The 18,924-nt window shown below is 36.8% G+C and overlaps 1 protein-coding gene across 1 annotated transcript; it reads right to left on the reverse strand.

The window, feature by feature from the left end:
• Nucleotides 1-5,654: 5,654 nt before the first annotated feature.
• On the reverse strand, nt 5,655-16,724 carry LOC145786236 (uncharacterized). The gene is made up of 11 exons (XM_082597910.1): nt 16,618-16,724; nt 14,676-14,926; nt 13,872-13,989; nt 13,496-13,558; nt 13,028-13,157; nt 10,953-11,094; nt 10,605-10,734; nt 9,596-9,785; nt 8,697-8,942; nt 8,328-8,445; nt 5,655-6,464 (listed from the first exon to the last, which is right to left on the reverse strand). The coding sequence occupies exons 1-11, from the start codon at nt 16,722-16,724 to the stop codon at nt 6,148-6,150; spliced, it is 1,812 nt and encodes a 603-aa protein (XP_082454036.1). The 3' UTR covers nt 5,655-6,147.
• Between the last annotated feature and the right edge of the window lie 2,200 nt (nt 16,725-18,924).

The following is an 18,924-nucleotide window of genomic DNA, read 5'->3' on the forward strand; positions in this document are numbered from 1 at the left end:
TAAAACTTTTTTTTGAATTTTAAAGTTGACGTTTAAAGCAATAACATCCCAGACAGCCACTTTAACTGGCCCAGATCTGGTCAGATCCCTACCCAATCTGGTAAAAATCTGGACCAAATAAAGTGGCTGTCTAGGCTGCAACAGCGGTTGAGAAGGTTGTTTGAGCCCGGTACCAATGAGATCTTCGGGCCTCTAAGTAAGATATTTTTAAGAAAAAATGACTACACGCAAGGAATACGAAGATGTTTCTTCAAGATCCCGGGCTCTTGAAAAGGTTAGAGGCCCCAAGATCATCTCTGGTCCAAAAGTAGCCTACCCCTGGATCTCCATCTCAATGCCACTGCCTGTAACTTTTCATATACAGTATACTATAGCCTACAGTACTTGCTCTTAGGGTCCAACCAGGGCCGGATTTAGACCATGAGAGGCCCTAGGCTATTCCATTTGTGAGGCCCCTCCCTATTTTTGAGCTCAGAATTTCTCTCTAAACAACATCACATGTCATTGCTTAATGTTAAAAATATGAGTGCATTAACCCTCTGTCTACTGAAAAAAAATATGCCAAGTTTTACCTTTGGGGTCCATTGGACCCCAAATTTTAAAGTACTTGTTTTGGACAAAAAAATCACCTCCGATGATGAAATTAAAGCTCAATAGGAAAGGTCGGACGTAACAGACTACAAAAATCATAACTTATAAACACTGCAGAAAAAACAAAAATACACGAAATTTAACAAACAAGTCATAGGCCTACAGTAGTCCATGCACAAACCAAACTGATACGGAATTGGTTTCTTGAGCAATGGTCAAACTGTTGAGAGATTTGGCTAAAAAAAGCATCTATTAGGTCTACATAATAGTTCACAAGAAATAATGTGAGTTTATATATTATCGCATTAATTGCAAATGTTTTTGGCAAACGTTGAGTTCCAAGTAGCCTAGTACAGAATATTATTGTCTGCATAGGCTATTCAGTCTTTGTGTCTTTCCCAAAAATAGCATCTAGCCTTCTTTGATTGTGGCGCCTGATCTTCAACAGATGTTTCTTTTATTTTGTTGCGGAGTTGGATGTCTTGTTGATATTGAAGTCGAAGCTGGTAATCCAGCAAGCTCTTTTCCCAGTTGGATTTAAAGTGTTCTTCTCTTTGATGCAGATTGTTGTGCTGCTATTTTCGCCTTGCAAATGATGCCATGTCACAAAAGCAGTGACATCGATCATTTTGTAAAATATAGCTATCGACCATCTTCTCGTCATTCTTTTGGAAGTGTATTTCCTAAGCATTCTGTCAATAGTGTTGACTCCTCTTTTAATGCTGTTGTAATACAAGATTACTTCGAATGCAGCAGGCTTGGGTTCCATTGAACCCCACGGTAAAAGATGCTATTATTTTTTTCTATGCTGCCAACCTTTGTTTGTTTGTTTGTTTTATTATCTTTATCCTGCATTGCGGGAAAGCGGACTTGAGCGCTATGCATCGGTGTACGCCTTCCAACGTACACCTGACCCACGCTGCAGCCGACTGCAATGTCTGTTTCCGGTTGTCTACTCTACTTATGACTTAAATTTGATACTACCCATAACTCGAAATCGATCACTGGGTAGAGGCAATTATCGTAAAATTTCTTGCCCAGAGAAACAACAGCAAGTGCGGGTGGCTGGAGTCGAACATGCAGGCTCTCGACTGCGAACCCAACGCGCTAACCACTCGGCCACTGCTGCCTTTGATTGAGATCAGTGGCGTAGCTAGGGGGAGCGGGGGGCGAACCGCCCCGGGCAGCACGTCTGGGGGCGGCACTTTCAGACTACGATTTTAGATTTTGATTATAATCTGATAAAAAACGCATTTCGTTTTCACATGCTTTTTCTTGAAGGGGCGGCAAAATCTAAATCCGCCCCGGGCGGCACATTCCCTAGCTACGCCACTGATTGAGATCAATAATTACTATATTCTCCTAAAGATCAAGCAAAGCTGTGAAAAGTTAAGGCACATCAATATCGCATCTGCTACATGTCCTGAGAAATCGCAGAGCGAAATTTGTTTTGGGGTCCATTGGACCCCACTGTAGACAGAGGGTTAAACTCTTCGTTCTTTTAATTTTCCACATTCATGGGTGCAAATTTTTAATTAAAAGAATAAAAATTTAGTTAAGGCAGTTTTGCTTTTAATTTTAATTTCTTTGAAACAAACGTTACATCAACCGTTTGATGCTTTTGAGCCTTGAGAAAGATTTTGCAGAGAAGTCTAAGGTGCTTTAACATAGATTCTCATAGAAGCTTCCAGCAGAATGCGCGTAATAATTGCCTTTATTATGATGCATTTGACGTAATAATGACTGTTTACAACGTGGTTGAAACCAGTTGTATCACAATAGATAACAAACTCAACTGGAATAAACACATTGATAGCCTCTCCAAAAAACTATCCTCTTCTTCAGGCGTACTCAGCAAACTTAGAAAATTCACTACTAGAAAAGTTCTAATCAATATTTATTATAGCATTGTACACTCGCACCTACAATATGGAATTATCAACTGGGGATGCGCACCCACAAAATACTTGAATAGAATTCAGGTTAGACAAAATAAGATAATTAAAATCGTTACAGGAGCATTTGAAATAAAAACTAAATTACTGCCACTCTATCAAGAAAATAAAATACTAACTGTTAATTCTACTTATAAACTAGAAATAAGCAAATTTATGTACAAATTTTATAATAATAAACTACCGGAAAACTTCAAAACCTTCTTTACACATGTATCATCTATTCATTCGTATAACACCCGACGTTCAAGTTCCAATTCACTTTATACTAAACTTGCAAATACCCAATTATTTCAAAAAAGTTTAAAATGCATGGGAATCAAGGTATGGGACAGTTTACCTCAAAATATGAAAAAAAACATGAACAAAGGCTTCAAATATTTCAGTAAAATGTGCAAAATACACTTCTTCAATAATCAAGAGCTATAAAACGACATCCACTACCTGACTATGTTAATTGTTATTATTGTTTGTAGTATCTGTATTTGTTTTGTTTTTTCTGTTCTTCCTTCCTTCTTCTTTTTTGTGTCAATTTGCAACAATATTAACAACGCAATACTTTCTTTTGTGTAACTATTTGAATAAGAGAGTGCAGACTCGACGACCTCCTACGCCTTCAGGGCTACGGTCTTTCGCACTCTCTCATTGGATGCACACTGTCAGTTTTTGTTTTATGTGTGTTTCGGTGTTTCGCATCCAAACAAAAATAAAATGACCATCCGTATATAGAATTTTCTACTCTGAATAGCTTGATATATAATATTGTCAACTTGTCAAGTTTTTAAAAGAATTACAAACTGCGAAACCGAATTTCGAGGCCCCTGGATGTTGAGGCCCTAGGCTTCAGCCTGCCTAGCCTATTGGTAAATCCGGCCCTGGGTCCAACTTTCAACTACAGTGGCTTTCGTACTGGCGTCGGACTATTCCGCTCCAACATGCGCAAATGGGGGATGGCTCTAACTGCAATTTGTGAGTGTGGCAAGGAGGAACAAACCACAAGTCACGCCATCTGCAACTTTACCACCTACTATGCGCCAAATGGTGTGCGTGGTCAGCGTGAACTGGATGACAAATCAATTGAATGGTTGCTCAACACTTGCCTAAACATCTAGACCGAATCGACGCCACCGCTTGAGGGTGGTAAAAGGCAAAGTCTCACGACCCTTGGAGTGACGAAAAAAGAAAAGGTTCATACCAAGAAAAAAGAAGATATTTTTAAGTCAAAAAATTTTATTAGTTGGTTGTTTGTTATATGTAAGATGTTGTAGCCTATGTGATGTTCATTTTAACTTTTATTTATTAGGCCTAACCGCTGCTCAAGCCTTTGCTTTTTTAGATTTGATGGGTTGTCATTTGGTGTGGAGTATTCGAATGAAAATGTTTCATATAGTTACGAGAATACTTAACAGTTTTTAATGAAATTTTTAAGCTTGATGTTTAAGAACGCTTTGTGGGTGATTTTGGGGCGCTGATATTAATTAACAACACAATATTATACTTTTACGGTAAGGTGTGCTTTTTAAGCTAGATAATATTTAAAATTTTCAATAAGATTTTTTGAGATATTGTTGTTTACTCATTAGTTAGCCAGAAGTCTGTAACCTACTGCGCTCCCTCTCCAAGCAAAACATCCCGTCCGCGTTTTCTCAAATAGGATTATACCAAATTTATGATTAAGTACCAGTAAATCCGTTCTCGCATAATATCTGATGGGCTATGCCAAGGTGTGCTGGTGAAGTGTGTCCAGAAGTATCGTACGTTTGTCTTATTAGACATCTTCCATCAATGACGGAAATTTGAGCATATGTCATGTTCAAAAATTGTAATGCCATATCGACCATGATGTAAAAATAGTTAAATTTAATTGTGAAGCAACTTTTCAAAATTTTTTTACGTTTTTTTTACACTGTCACTCAATCTAATGTTCGTATTCCCTTTCACACTATACTTAGCAGTGAAACAATTTTATCAAAAAAATAAAATAAAACTAACTGATAGCGTTAGTTTGTAATCATATACGTACAAAATTACTGTAATACAATACTTTTTGAAGCAAAACTCTAAAAAAACTCTTATATCTTAGAGAAGTTAAATTCGGAAATCAAAACTAAATACCATATAGCCTACACCCCTTTTGCTAAATCAAAATACGGGTTGTAAGTTTGAAGCAATCACAACATATGTTTTTTCTAGGGTGTACATTGGACACTAACTGTGATACCTTCAGTACAGTCTTCAAAGCTTTTTCTAAATAATTTTTTTACAAATTTCTGGCGCAACTACGGCTCACAGACTCACAGTCACTTTGAAAGAAATAGGTTTTAGCCGATAAACGAGATCTGACTGTTCCACACAACACATTGCATTAATGCATAAAGACATGAGTCAACAACAAACAGGAAGAAATTATGGTGATGATATTTTCAAGCTGATCATCCATCGTATTTCGTGATCAAATTAATTTCAAAACTTAGTTAGGCTACTACAAACTGGGTACATAACAGCCGATGTTTCTGCATACAGACCGCTGGACCCTTCATATATTGCTGTTTACATTTTCTGGCACTGACGCGGCACTTGTTAAATATAGTTGAGTAACTTTGCAAACTTTTCGTGTGATATCAATGTACAACCATTGTTATGTATGGAATGAAAAGTGAACACCAATAGATATTACACAACAAAAATCTTTTCAGTTTTACTTTTATAATCAGCTTTCTCTGATGATTATGTGCCTGATCTGATACAGACGTTGGCGATCATGGTCTTCCAAACTTCTCTGTCATTTGCCATTCGTATAAAATCGTTCGTTTTAACTGTTGTGTTTGTGGCCCATTGATTCAAGCTGTTTAAATAAGTTAATCTTTGTCGACCTCTGCTTCTTTTTCCCTGTATCATCCCCAATAGAGCTAATTTTTCCAAATCTCCATGTCTGTGAATATGACCTACAAATTGCATCTGACGCCTTCTAACTGTTGTTATTAATCTCCTTTCTGCATTTGCCAATTTCATAACTTCGTCATTACTCTTCTTTTCAGTCCAAGATATCCTCAACATCCTTCTGAGAAACCACATCTCAGCAGCCTCTAGTCTTTTCTTCATATCTTTACTTATTGTCCAGCATTCACATCCGTAGGTTAGAATTGATTCTATATATGCTTTTAAAACTTTAATTTTGGTCTTTATTGTCATGTTGCGATTCCTGAAGACTGTGCTCATTTTACTGAGCACAGCTTTCTCTACTTGATGATAAATGTTGTCACGTTTATGTAAATTCGCTTTAAAGTTGGATGTAGGTCTGAAAACAGTATACATGGACAATCCATCATTTAGCCCCGTTAGCTTAGTGGTTACGCGCCCCGCGTCAGTGGCTCAAGGGGTTCTGCGTCAGTGGTTCAAGGCCACGATATGCATGCATGCAGTTATGCACTTATGTATGCATGCATGCAGTTATGCACTTATGTATGCATGCATGCAGTTATGCACTTATGTATGCATGCATAAGCATGAGCAACTACCAGGATTGAGCTCTCGAAAAATCTTTTTCAGTGCGACGATAAGATCAAATCAATCAATCACATAACATGAAATACTCTTGTCGTTAGTAGGGCTGCAGTCTGGTGTCACATATTGGGCAACTTGCCCAGCAGAGTGGAGCTTTACACAACCTGCACTCAATGTGGTATCGACACGTGGAGCAGACTTTCACATGATCGCAAGCATAAGGAACTTGAGTAGCATCATCTGCTTGCGACCCATAGAAATCCCGATTGGAAATGTTTCCACAAAATCCACATTCTTCTTTTGGTGTGTAGTAGGTGGCGTAGGGTTGCCTTAGATGGTTTTCTGACTTCATATATGGAATAATTTCATAAGCATTCTTTGGCCACAGTAAGTCTCCGCATGCTTTTCTACAACCTGAAAGTAAATAATGTGCAAAACAGTTTCTGAACGTTTCGAGATTTAAGTCGATAATGTTAGGCAACAGAAAGAATACCCAATAAATTTTATCAATGATACAAAAAGTGCTCAACGTCAAGAATTGGTAAAGTCAGGCAAATAAGCAAATTTGGCTACTCTCTCCACAAAACAAACTTATCAAGCTATTTCAAGCTTGGTGGAATCTTCAAAAGTTCTTATCAAAAAGAATTTATTTGAATTAAAATTAAAGTGCAAACAAAATAATAAATTATTGAAATTAAAATTCTTTTCACTAGTTGCACTAGTTGCAACGTTCACCCATGGCCACCTGGAGATCCGGCCTGATTTGTCACATTTTGCAGATTTTGATTACAGCTACTGCTGGTGCTTCACTGACATTTTTTGAGATGTTTTTCCTTTTTGCGGGTTCCTAATGACAAAAGACTTTTTTGTTGCCTTGGGGAAGCAGTAGCAAATGAGAAAAAGTAAGTTAAAAAACGCAAAATCAGACTGTTATTGAAAATTAACAGTCTGACTAAAATCTACAAAATCAAATTTTCTTTGTTTTTCAACATGTGAGGATGTTAAAACCTATTGTGTCATCTGGGGAAAAGAATAAAGAAAGCGTGAAAATATAATTTTTAGAGAAATTTATTTAAACGTTCGCCCAAAGTTAGAAAAACCTGGAAATTTCTGCGAAATGTGACAAATCAGGCCGTATCTTTAGGTGGCCATGGTTCACCTAATGAAAGTGACAATTCATTTGCATCAGATGAACATTGTAGCCTAACTAGTGCTAGAAGCGATAATTGTCCTTATGAACACCCAAACTTTTCAGTATTCAAAATTAGGCTAAACTTAATAATTGAAAAAAAATAACTAAATGTTTTACTAAACCTAAAATTATACAATTTGGGTAGAGAGGTAACTCTTTTAAACCATAAACAGACATAACTAAGCAACAACACTACATTTAACATTATAAAAACAAAAAACAAAAAGCTATATGATTCTTTAGTTTGTATGATTCTTACTACATGATTCTTTAGCATTTCTTTTAATATGTATTTTTCTTATAGCCTGGAAAAGGGCTGTATGACTAGCCGAAAACGTTCGCTTTTTGTTTTTTGTTTTTATAATGTTAAATGTAGTGTTGTTGCTGAGTTAAACCTAAAATTAAACATTAATATCATTTTTCAATATGAACCCTCTGAAGATCTCATCATGGGTGAAATAGGTTTGTGGTTTTTGGAAAGTACACGATAGTAACAACCTTCCAGGGCTGTAAGTTATGTGAAAAAATGTGAGTCATAAAAGCAAAGAACAAATCGTTGCTACAGAGAGATAAATTTTTATCAAAATCTTCGTTGTGACAAAAGTTGGAAAAAAAAGAATATTCTAGAACAGTGGTTCTCAACTGCTTTGGGGATCCGCAAAGCGAGTGCAGGGGTCCGGGAAAGTTTCCAAGTTTGCAGCATGATTGATAAATAATGCATTGATAGATTCACATTGATTCAACGTCTGCAGACGCCGAATCAACGTAAAAACGATGGATTTTGCTGTCTGGGACTGCTCTAGAACCTAGATAAACTTTACTTTTCAATTTATGTCACGCTAACTGAGCTTTTCACCTTTGAGTGAAAGATAATACGGTATTAAAATAATGTAGCAGTGTTATTTGAGGTCAAATAACACAAAATACAATATTTTGAGTTGTTTTTAAGACTTTTGCATGCAGGTTTTAATGTTTGTGAAAATTATTGTTAAAATTTGTTGAAACCTTAAAAGCCTAGTTACTTATCAATAGGCTAGTCAAATGTATTACGATGGTAAACAGAAGCACTACCAAAGTATTTTTACCCAAAAGTTGAACTTTAATTATTCCAAGACCCAGGCATAAAGCGATGTTTTGTGGGAGTGCATCGTGCAGTTGTAACGCCACCATAGAATTTCCTCCAACGCTACACTTCAGTCTCCCCTGTTTGAGCAAAGTAAAATAGAAAAGTCTGTTTTCATATAAATCAAAAATAAAGATCCCGACTTACATACGTGCGGTCCCTGTACGTTCAAAATAAAGATCCTCGATTACTGATCCACTGATAAACTTTGCTTAAAATCATCCTCGATTGATCAATTAGGCGATCAACGTAATTGATCGTATAGATGGGCCGCTATTGGGCATCCATTTATTCTAAATGTACTGAATTGAAAAATCAATTCTGCGTTTACCAAAGCATCTCTTGTGAATAAAACTTCGTCTCCTTTTTTCAAATCAGGAATTTCATAAGAAAAGGTCCATCCTCTAGTGAGTGGGTTAGTTGCATCATGTTTGGATTTTAGTCTGTTTCTTGGCAAAGAAATTTTCCTTTCACTCTTTGACATTGCTGTTTCACAGTTGTTGTGAAGGTTTTCATCCAAATTAGCCATGGCAACATACAGCAAGCTTGTTCGACGATCCGTCAACAGAATTTTGATCTGACAAAAAATTAAAGTGAACTGAGACAAAATTTAAAAAAAAGTTACAATACAAGCAATTAGACATCAGTTAATTCAGCTGTGGGCAGTGTGGTAAGATGGTCAACGGTTAGTTCAGTGTCCACCCCGTTAGCTCAGTTCTCCCGCCCCACTCAACATCACGCGGCGTTGGGTTCAGCTCTCAGTGTGTGCGCTTGAGCAACGCATTTCAGGACTGCTCTCCACTCAGCGGAACCTAATGGAAGGAATAATTTCCCGGCAACAACACTTCAACAACTATCGGAAACTTCTCTGCCAATCTCGGTAACCAGCCCTTTGTCATTGGTTCAAAGCCTCTGCAAGTATGCGCAACTGCCAGGAGCAAGGTTTTGTCAGTCCGACGATAAAGGTTGAAAACCAACCAGCAGCGTCTGTACAACATTGAAAAGTATAGGCTACACTAGCTCGACACCGATCGGTCCATGCGGCTAAGTTTCGTCAAAACACTTATTGACATAATTGAGGGTGGGCACAAAGATTGAATTACTTGCCTTCTCTTTCAGTCGACAAAAAAAATTCTACCGCGTTAAACCTGAATACCACACAAAGGTATGCTGCCATTCAATGTAGGCTAAGCTTTTTTTTTTCTTCTTCAGTTTTTGCTTTTTATCTACCTTTATGGAATCTCCAACTTCCATTGGTTGCTCAACGATGGCCATTCCATCACTCAAATTGCTGATAAGTTCAGAGTACTCAGCCACAGTTTGATACCCATACATATCGTAGTCCAACTTCACAAAATGTCCGAGAATATCGCTATGAAATGAAACAGGAAACCAAGCAGTGGTTGCGGTCATGACAGGTCTGTAAAAAAAACAATATTGATGACAGAGAAGAACATATAGCAAAAAATATTTTAATATTCTATTGTGAAGAAAAAGGCGTTCTTCCCGGCTAGGTGTAGCTTCCACGCTAGCCATTCAGACCATCCAATCAACAATAGGCTATGTTTCTCGGCAGCCGATTTGTAGCAAGAATTGACAGCGATAGACACCGTGTTTCGCCCATGAGGCTGGGCTCGTTAGTATCGCACCACTAGTGTTAAACTGTTTTATTTGCATCAACAGCGCACGGGTACAAATAATTGACACGGCGAGAGAGCACAAACAAACATAGCCAGGTCGAAGACTTTAGAAAACCGGCCTGCCACACCCCGCGGCGGCGGGGACTGCCACAAAGGTATTCGACCACCGCTTTACCAGTCAGTTTAACTCTTATTTTTGTGGAAAGAAAAGAGCAAACAAAACCAGCAGGCGCCAGGGCAGAGGACATTGTGAAGAAAGAGGCGTTCTTCCCGGCTATCAGCACACGGTGTCAATCGCTGTCAATTCTTGCTACAAATCGGCTGCCGAGAAACATTAATATTCTATATTGGAAACCAAGAATTAAAGTTACCTAGAAATTGATAAGTTTCTATGCAGGTCAATTTGAAAATGCAGTAAGCCTACAGAACTTGATTTGCTTTCATAGGTAGTTGTAATTGGTCTGCATGCTGCCACCTAGCGGTTTTAAAGAGTTCAAACTAGGCAAAGTTCTACAAACTATTGCTAAGGTCAAGCCATAGAACCGTAATTTGTTTTAATATTGGTACGTCATTGTAATGCTAACTCCATTCAAACATACTTTTCATCAGTCAAAGGTGTTGAGCTTCTTCTTTTGCTCCGCACTATTCTTGGAGGATATCCAGGGAGTTTCTGAAGCAGAGCTGGATCTTTCTTTTCAAACTTCTTACGTTCTTTAGCCGTTTTCATAGCTGGAAGAGGTTTTAACTTAAATCAGGGTTTAATAAATTCAAAAACTCCAGTTTAGTACATTTAGCAGCTCAGAAAAGTTACTTTTCAATGCGCTCAAAGTTATTATTACTAGTGAGCCCTATATGTTTCTGTAACTTGAGATTGATAAATCAAATACTGTGCGGTACGGTAGTTGAACTCCGGGTTAAACTCTTTTTCATATTGATGCTTACGGTACCTCGATAACTTGAAAGGCTTGATGATGACATGGGTCGTAGTGATTTGGCTTCTGATGCTTTATCGCATTGAGATTGTAAGCTGGAGTCAGCAGTGAGAGGTCGAGAATGACATTTTCGAAGCGAGCTTCGCGAGTTCGTGATCTATTCAGATATTAAATGGATAATTCGTGAACGTGGTAACTAAACATGCAAAACTGTACATATATCAGAAATGTAACGAAAAATTAACACTTAACAGGGTTAAGTATAGCCCGACCGGTGATGCTTTGCTGTGGACCCAATTGTAAATGTCCTATTTTTAACGCATAGTAGCCTACAATATAGGCTAGCTCAAGTTATCATAGCTCAAACTCAAATAGCTCAAACTCAAATAATTCAAGTTGTAGATTTAGTTTTTTACTTAAGGGTGTTTTCTCGTCAGTCACTCTTCTGCATCGAACCTATCATGTACACTTGTAGGCTACAGTTTGGTCGTTTGGAAACCTACCCTACTACTAAACAGTGGGCTACATTGAGAATAGGATGAAATCTGAAATGAAATGTTTGTAACGTCCTGAAAATCAAAGCGTATATGATGACAGGCTGTAATATAGGTTAAAGTGCCCCTGACAGGTTGGATCCAAGTATAGTAACTTTTTAAAGCATTTCCTAGCGCAGAATTACACTTAGCGAACTTTTTAATCTTAACCTCGTAGCTCGACTGGTTAGGGCGTAATTTAATCAAACGACTGCTCCGCAGCGCCACCACAGGCGAAACTCCATATTTCACTGCTCTGGGACGACTTTGGTGGTATTACGTCATCCTAAGTGGACGTCGTTAGCAACGGATGAAACAAACGCTTCCTTGATGTAATTGGTGGATCACAGTTTGGTCGGAGTTGGGAGGCTACAAGCGGTTGCTTTTTTCGAAGATTTATTGTTTTTTGCAGTTTAATAAAACTGTACTGAATACTTTTCTACAAAACCTAAAATATACTTGAAGTGAAAAATGAAGAAATCGTACGAATCATCATTCATGTTTAATTCATTATCACTATTCAAAAATAAATAAAAGTTCTCTCTCTCTCTCATAATGTGCCTTCAGTTGGCCATTGAAATCCTGTGTAACGGCCATCTGGATCTGGAAAATTGTTTCGGATTCGCCAAACAATGCATGACGGCATCACAATCCGATTGTTGCTTCCGAGAGCATCACCTTGTAGGCTAGTATACACTCCAACACATGCCTGTAGGCATTTTTACTTGAGTGGTATTAACAAAATCATCTTCAGTGAAGTGAACATATACGACTAGTTTTGTATGACCCATCCCACTTTTGAACACTTGAAGAAAACTTTGACCATTTTCTTCTCAGTACTTTGTTTTGTGGGAAAGTGGGAAAAGAAAGCACACGGTCTTTGTCACTGACAATGTCACATAAACAGCAATTCGTTGGCATTGCCTCAACCATAAATTAAAGGTAGGCTACTGTTTGTGAGATACTGTTGTTACACTGCAAATGGCTATAGCCAGATTAGGACAAATAAAAAAAGTATGAAAATTGTAGCCCTATGAAACTGCAATTTCAATTGAATTGAGATGCTGTTTGATAAGAGTAAGCTCAACCTATATGATCGAAACCTGATAGTAATAATAAGTTTACTTTTTCATTTCGGTAATTCTTAATTTGCACATGCTTTAGACCAACAGAGCCCCACACATTCACGTTTTGCAGTAGCCGTACCATACATTACCAAGTCATCACAGAGAAAGAATGTATCCTTCCCGCTTACTGTGACGTCACAGCAGTGTTGCCATTTTTATTTTCGCAATTGAATGAGTGCCAGATTCGCCGATGTCATCAAAAGTTTGCAAGCGTGTAACTTAGTAGCCTGTTGATATTTTTTACGATTTGCTGGTCAGGGAAGTTTGTTAGTGTCATCTTTTTGGTATCTTAGGTAAATTTAGCGAATTTATTTACCTGTCAGAGGCACTTTAAGCTGTATAACCACTAAGAGCCTATAATTTTTACACCGTATGTATGATTAAAAAAGAGGTACTGTATACTTAAAAAAAAAACTATTATGTAGCTCACTTCAAGCTCATCATCTTTGGTATCTGGACGTATTCCCGCAGTTGGGGGAGGGATAAACAACTTCTTCCATGATGGCAGAGCATTTTCTATTGTTTTCATCTCTTCAACTTCTTTCATAGAAAGCGTTCGCCTTGTAGTAATTAGAATTATCAACCCATATTTTAGTACAGCAGATTTAAAATGCGTGGTAAATGACTTCATTAAAGATTTTAAGGTACCATGTAAAATTTAAGGAGAAATTGTCACCAATTTTCTGTATAGGCCTACCGTTTGAGCAAAAATAGTTAGATTCGCTAAAGGAAACACATGTGTTGCTCATGCTCAATCCAATACGATTACTAAAATCTAATTGTGAGATAGGCTACATACACATTCTTTATGTTTTTACAACAGATCGATGGTATACCGTATGCATGGTTGTGTAATGTATACCCTCGTCTTAAAATAATAATAAAAATTTTTGATTACTTATCATCGTTGCTTCCAGCAAGAAATTCCTCATCGGAGACCGGAGATGGAACAATTGTATATCTGTAAATAAAAACAAAGTCACTGGTTTGGATTTATAAGCCTTGTCCGATAACGTTGGCGCAATATTTAAATCAAATGATAAACGCAAATACAGTACATGCAATGCATAGTACTTCTATGAGTTCCATCGTTTCTGTAGCTTTCAAGATGTGTATTCAAGTGGAGGGCAGGAGGCTACTACAACTAGTAGGCTATATGACAATTGAAAATCAATATCACCATCTAATTCAAAGATTAGGCTAACCTTAATCATTGTTAATCATTAACACAATACCCGCAACTTTTATTAAAACGTAAATTTGACATTTTATACCTTTCTTGAGTGTGAGGCCCTAACTTTTCTGACAGGCTAGTGATTTCAGTTAGGTTTTCATCCAAAAGTTGTTCATAGTGGTCTTTTACTGTAATTAGAGGCTTTGTTGTCTGCAAAGCTGAAACGTAAACACTCATAGGTAAGAGGAGATAAATGTAAGCATAAACTATAGGCATTTGTAGCCTACATACGATTGCCTATCTAAAGAGAAAAACAAAGTTTTGCGGAAACTTAGATGTTTTGTACAAATTGACTGAAGCTTCATAACAATTTATACAGGCCTAATCTTTACTTTTTGAAATCATATCCAGGTTCATTTTTGGCAAACTACAATTTAAATTAAAGTGAGCGAAATGACGAGGGAGTCAAGTTTGCGTTTCAATTTCCACCAAAGGTTTACAGTTTAAGACTTTAGGTAAACGATCCAGTTTTAAACAATAAATAACAATAATAAGACATTTATCTTATTATTATTTATTTGTATCAGACAAGAATGTCCATATTCTATTCGAATAAAAAACAGTTATAGGCTACAAATGTAGGCCTACACCAGCAGTAGCGGGGCAAAAGTAGCCAGAAAACATTCAGCACAATCACAAGTCGATGCAATAGCTTACATTGCGATCGGCTCAGTAAAACTTGGCAAACTCTTCTACTTTAAGAATTAAAGCAAGGAATGAAACACAAAGAAAAAAATCACATAGATAGCACGTAGAGCATGTCATTGCAGTGTTTGAAATATTTCGATTGATTGATTGCTGTACGTGTACAGTATAATGCCCTTTAACTTGATGGAGAACTTACATTGCTTTTTCTTTACGAACAACCGATGTTTATTTTTCCGCATGAGATCCATCTTCCTGTTTTCTTTTTTCTTGATTAAGTCGGATAAGGTGGTGAGTTTTCCCTTTGCAATGTGATCAAGGTGCTTTTGATTCAAAGTGGTTGCCATGACCACGCTTCTTGGCACACAAGTCCATCCACTGACCGTAGTGGAACGATGCTTGAGCCCAGTTGGAACTGGTCGCCATATTGCTTTGTGTTGTTCAATGGTACTGGATGATTGGTAATGAAAATAGACAAATCTTTATTCAATATATAAATAATACCGCAGCCTGATAACGAAAATATGAATACTACAAAATAAATGTACGGTATTTGATTGTAACTTCATTTATAGAGTTCGTGCACTTTTAATAGAATATAATCAAATTCAAAATAGGAAAGGTAAAAGTTATGGCAGACGGTTCAAATGCAGTTTTAATTCACGCTGGTTTATAGTTTTGTTTTTTTAAAAGTAATAATCTTTTGAATTGTTTGTGATACAACCAAGGCCGTGTGAGCACCATCTCACCCCCTCCCCCTGGAATCCACTAGTGGGCCACTGGGCTCCTATGGTTAGTGATCGCTCCTTAAAATAGGACCAGAAAGTATTTAGGGACGCAAAATCTTTCAATGTGGGGAAAAAAATTACATTCATCATTTTAGCAAAGACTATAGCCTAAACAACTCTAAGATTTTCTAGAAAAGAATAGTTAATAGGTGGATCTAAAAAAAGTTGAAGAAGGACCAGAGTTTCAACAAAGCAAAATTTATAACATAAATGAAAAATGCAAAACTTAATCTTTGAAAAAGTAATATTGAAAGGGAGGTGTAGGAGGCTTGCTCTAAGACAATTTTGAGAAATACAATCTTGTTTCGGTCACTGTTTAAGAGCAATGTGTTTTTTATCAAAATGCACACTTTATATGAAGACTTGCTTTTTGGTTAAAACTTTAAGTTAGTCTACAATTTCAAAAAAAAATTGTTCACGGCTACAAAAGGATTTCAATAATTTATTTCTTGATAGTTTGTATAGCTTAGTCTGGTGCAGCTTTTTAGCAGACTAGAACTTTGAAATGTATATGAGAAGTCCCCACCTTCACTGATAGCATTTTCATTTCAAAACTTAGTCTATCTCGATTTACATTCAAATTTGTGAATTTAATTGTTAGTTTACTAGGCTACTTGAGTGAGCAGTGTTTACTTTGGAATATTGTATCATTTTGTTAGTTTTTTTTTGGACATAAAAACTTTTCACTTCCTTAACTCCCATCTATGCTTGCCCAATACCGCCGATGAGAATAAAAGGTGGTTGAACGAGCAAAGCGAGCGAAAAATTTTTACAAAAATGGAAAAAAATACTAATATTACCGTTACATGTGAAATTACAAACCGAAAAACGCTGCACGAACAAAATATGAAATGGGCCCCTAGGTAGAGGTAGCCCCCAGTCGGAGGTTTGGAAAGCAGGAAATACGGCCTTGCATGATTTTACTTCTTGGATATCGAGCTTTTGTGTCTGATATTTCATTTTTTAAACAATAAAAAAAATAAACAGACTAAAATTAAATGAGTGGGCCCTTAATCAGCCGTACCCCCCTGCCGGGGTACGGGGAGAGGTTAACACAGCCCTGGATACAACAACAAAAAGCAAATTATCATACTTTTTTGAAGTTCTGGGGCCAAGTATTTGACTTTTTTATTGCCCAAAGTTTTCCTGACTCACTGTAAAGCAATTATGCCATAGAACGGCCTATCATTGGTATCATCACAGTAATCATAAGATAGCACAAACTTCTTAATTAATTGGTTGATTATTTTTCTACAACAGCAAATTCATGGTTTAGTCAAATACTTTATTGGCACGCTGTCAAAATTAATAACTTGCGCTTTTGCAAGGTTTATTGTAAACCAACCAACTGACCTTGCATTATCTTCGTAGCTCTCACACCAGCTTGACTGAGCGCCAGAGAGAAGGTCAGGTGTTTGAGGACGAGGTGTTTGCCATCTTACTCGAGTTCTTTCTTCCATGCTTCTTTTTATTATTATTATTATGCGTTGTATTCAACCTATTATTACTTAATAAAAACACTTTAAAAGATTTTGGATGTCAAATTGCAAAGTGGTTAAATTAATATAAACCTACGGAAAGTTTAGTTAAATTTCAATATTCCATCTGCATCAAGGCTCTACTTTGGGTTTTACTGTAAACCTGCTTTCATTCTCTGGTGTACTTAGGCTACTATCTAATCCTAATGCTTGAGCCGCTAGCCTATAGGCCTACTACATTTCTTTATTACCAGCTTATGATTAAAATTATTTCAATTAAGTTTTTAAGCATGCTTTTTGCTTGCTTGATGTATTGAAGTAACGTGTCTTGTCTAGAATCCATAGCTTTAAATGTTATTTTGACCAAAGCGTCGTCACCACTCAAGTTCACAATCAAAGTATTTATCCATAAGAATTAATGAGAATACATGAAACCAACAAAAAAGGTTGATTGTGCAAAATAACTCTAGGTGTTCACCGAATTTCCAATCATACCGCCCGACAAGAAAAATTAACACAACTGTTAGTTTCAAATTGTTCAGTAAAAAGCATTTAGTTATAACCTAAAAATTAAGAAAAGCTTTTTGAGGATTCGAGCCCATTTTACAAAGCTTTTATGTTTTCTTTTTTAACACTGTATTTCACTTTGAACATTTAAATTGTTCACGAAATTTTTAAACGTAGGCTATCCCTTGTTGTCGGTCTTCTACTTGTTTCTGTGTTCACTTTGTATTTAGCCTGCATGCTTTTTTTTGAACGCTTAGTCTCACGATAGTTATTCTGACAGTAAAATAGAGCCAAACAAAAATATTCTGAACATCTCTGCACTTATATTTGAGCTGAATAGTCCACAGCGATCTGAAGTTTAAAGGGACGTCGCCAACCCTTTAAAATGAAGACAAAAAAGACTTGTATTGAGCCGGTGTTTCTGAAACAAAAGATAGCTATTTAATACAAAAACTAGTAATCAAACATGTTAAGCCATTGTGGTATCTTGTTTCAAAATCGCTTAAAATCAAACACAAATCTTAGGTTTAAATACGTTATAACGCTGCTTCATTTGCTCTCTCAACGCTCCTTCACAATTATAGTGTTTCATTTCATTTCTTCTTTGTTAAACAACTTATAGCTATTGAATGATTTATTGGACCCAGTTCACAAGGGATTGTTTTTTAACACAGACGCGTGCTTGAGAATGTTTTGTTTGCACTGACGTGTTTTGATTTTCCACCAAGACCTGTGGTGAGGTCATTGGGGTCATATAGCCCAGGGATCCGCAAATAGTGGGTCGCGACCCAAGACCATTCACTGTGGGTCGCAAAACAGCTTAAACTTATTATCAATATAACTTGTTTGGCAAAAATAATACAATCATACTGTATAGACCTACTTTGTGATGTGATAAGTTTCATATAATTTTGTAGCCTACAAGACAATTGATACTTTCAATGGTAGTAGCCTAGCCCAACTTATTAAGCCCAATTTGATCCATTCCGGAATTACTGAAAGTATAGGAGTGGCAGAGAATCGTCCCTCGCTTAATAAGTCCAAAATTGTCCGGTCCGGATGTGGCTTAATACGTGGAGACGACCGTATTGAAATTGATATTAAATTGCAAAGTATTTTGAGCAAAATTATATGCTTCCGAAAGGTTTGGGTCGCGAAGAATTAAAAGCATTGTTTTTTTGGGTCTCGCCAACAAGTATTTGCGGACCCTTGATATGGCCTACTGTAGGCCTACAAGAGAAGTTTTTATTATTTCTTTAACTTGGGCTATTCCTTGCAGTAACGGATCCAGATTGGAGTGGTGGTGACCCTCTAAACCTAAAACAAAGCAAAGTCAGTTTATTCATTACTGTATGCTATGTGCCGGGTCAACTACTCTTAATTTCTTTGCAACATTTAAGAAAATATAAATGACTCTTTTTTAATCAATGATGCTGTACATAAAAATTAACCTTTAGGACCTTGCATAACCTGCCATGCCATGTGAACACTCGTGAGCACTATACTTTAATATCGTCACTTTTGACGCTTTATTGACAAAGGACATGTTTTTTTTATAAAGCATTGTTGGTGATTGATTTTATCAACAGTTTGATGATAATCTTCTTGACGACTTTTGAGTGTTTTTGCACATCTGACTACAATCACTATCATTATCTTGATTATTATATGATTG

This window comes from Aplidium turbinatum, chromosome 1 (assembly GCF_918807975.1).
Source record: "Aplidium turbinatum chromosome 1, kaAplTurb1.1, whole genome shotgun sequence".
In the NCBI taxonomy this organism is placed as follows: Eukaryota; Metazoa; Chordata; class Ascidiacea; order Aplousobranchia; family Polyclinidae; genus Aplidium; species Aplidium turbinatum.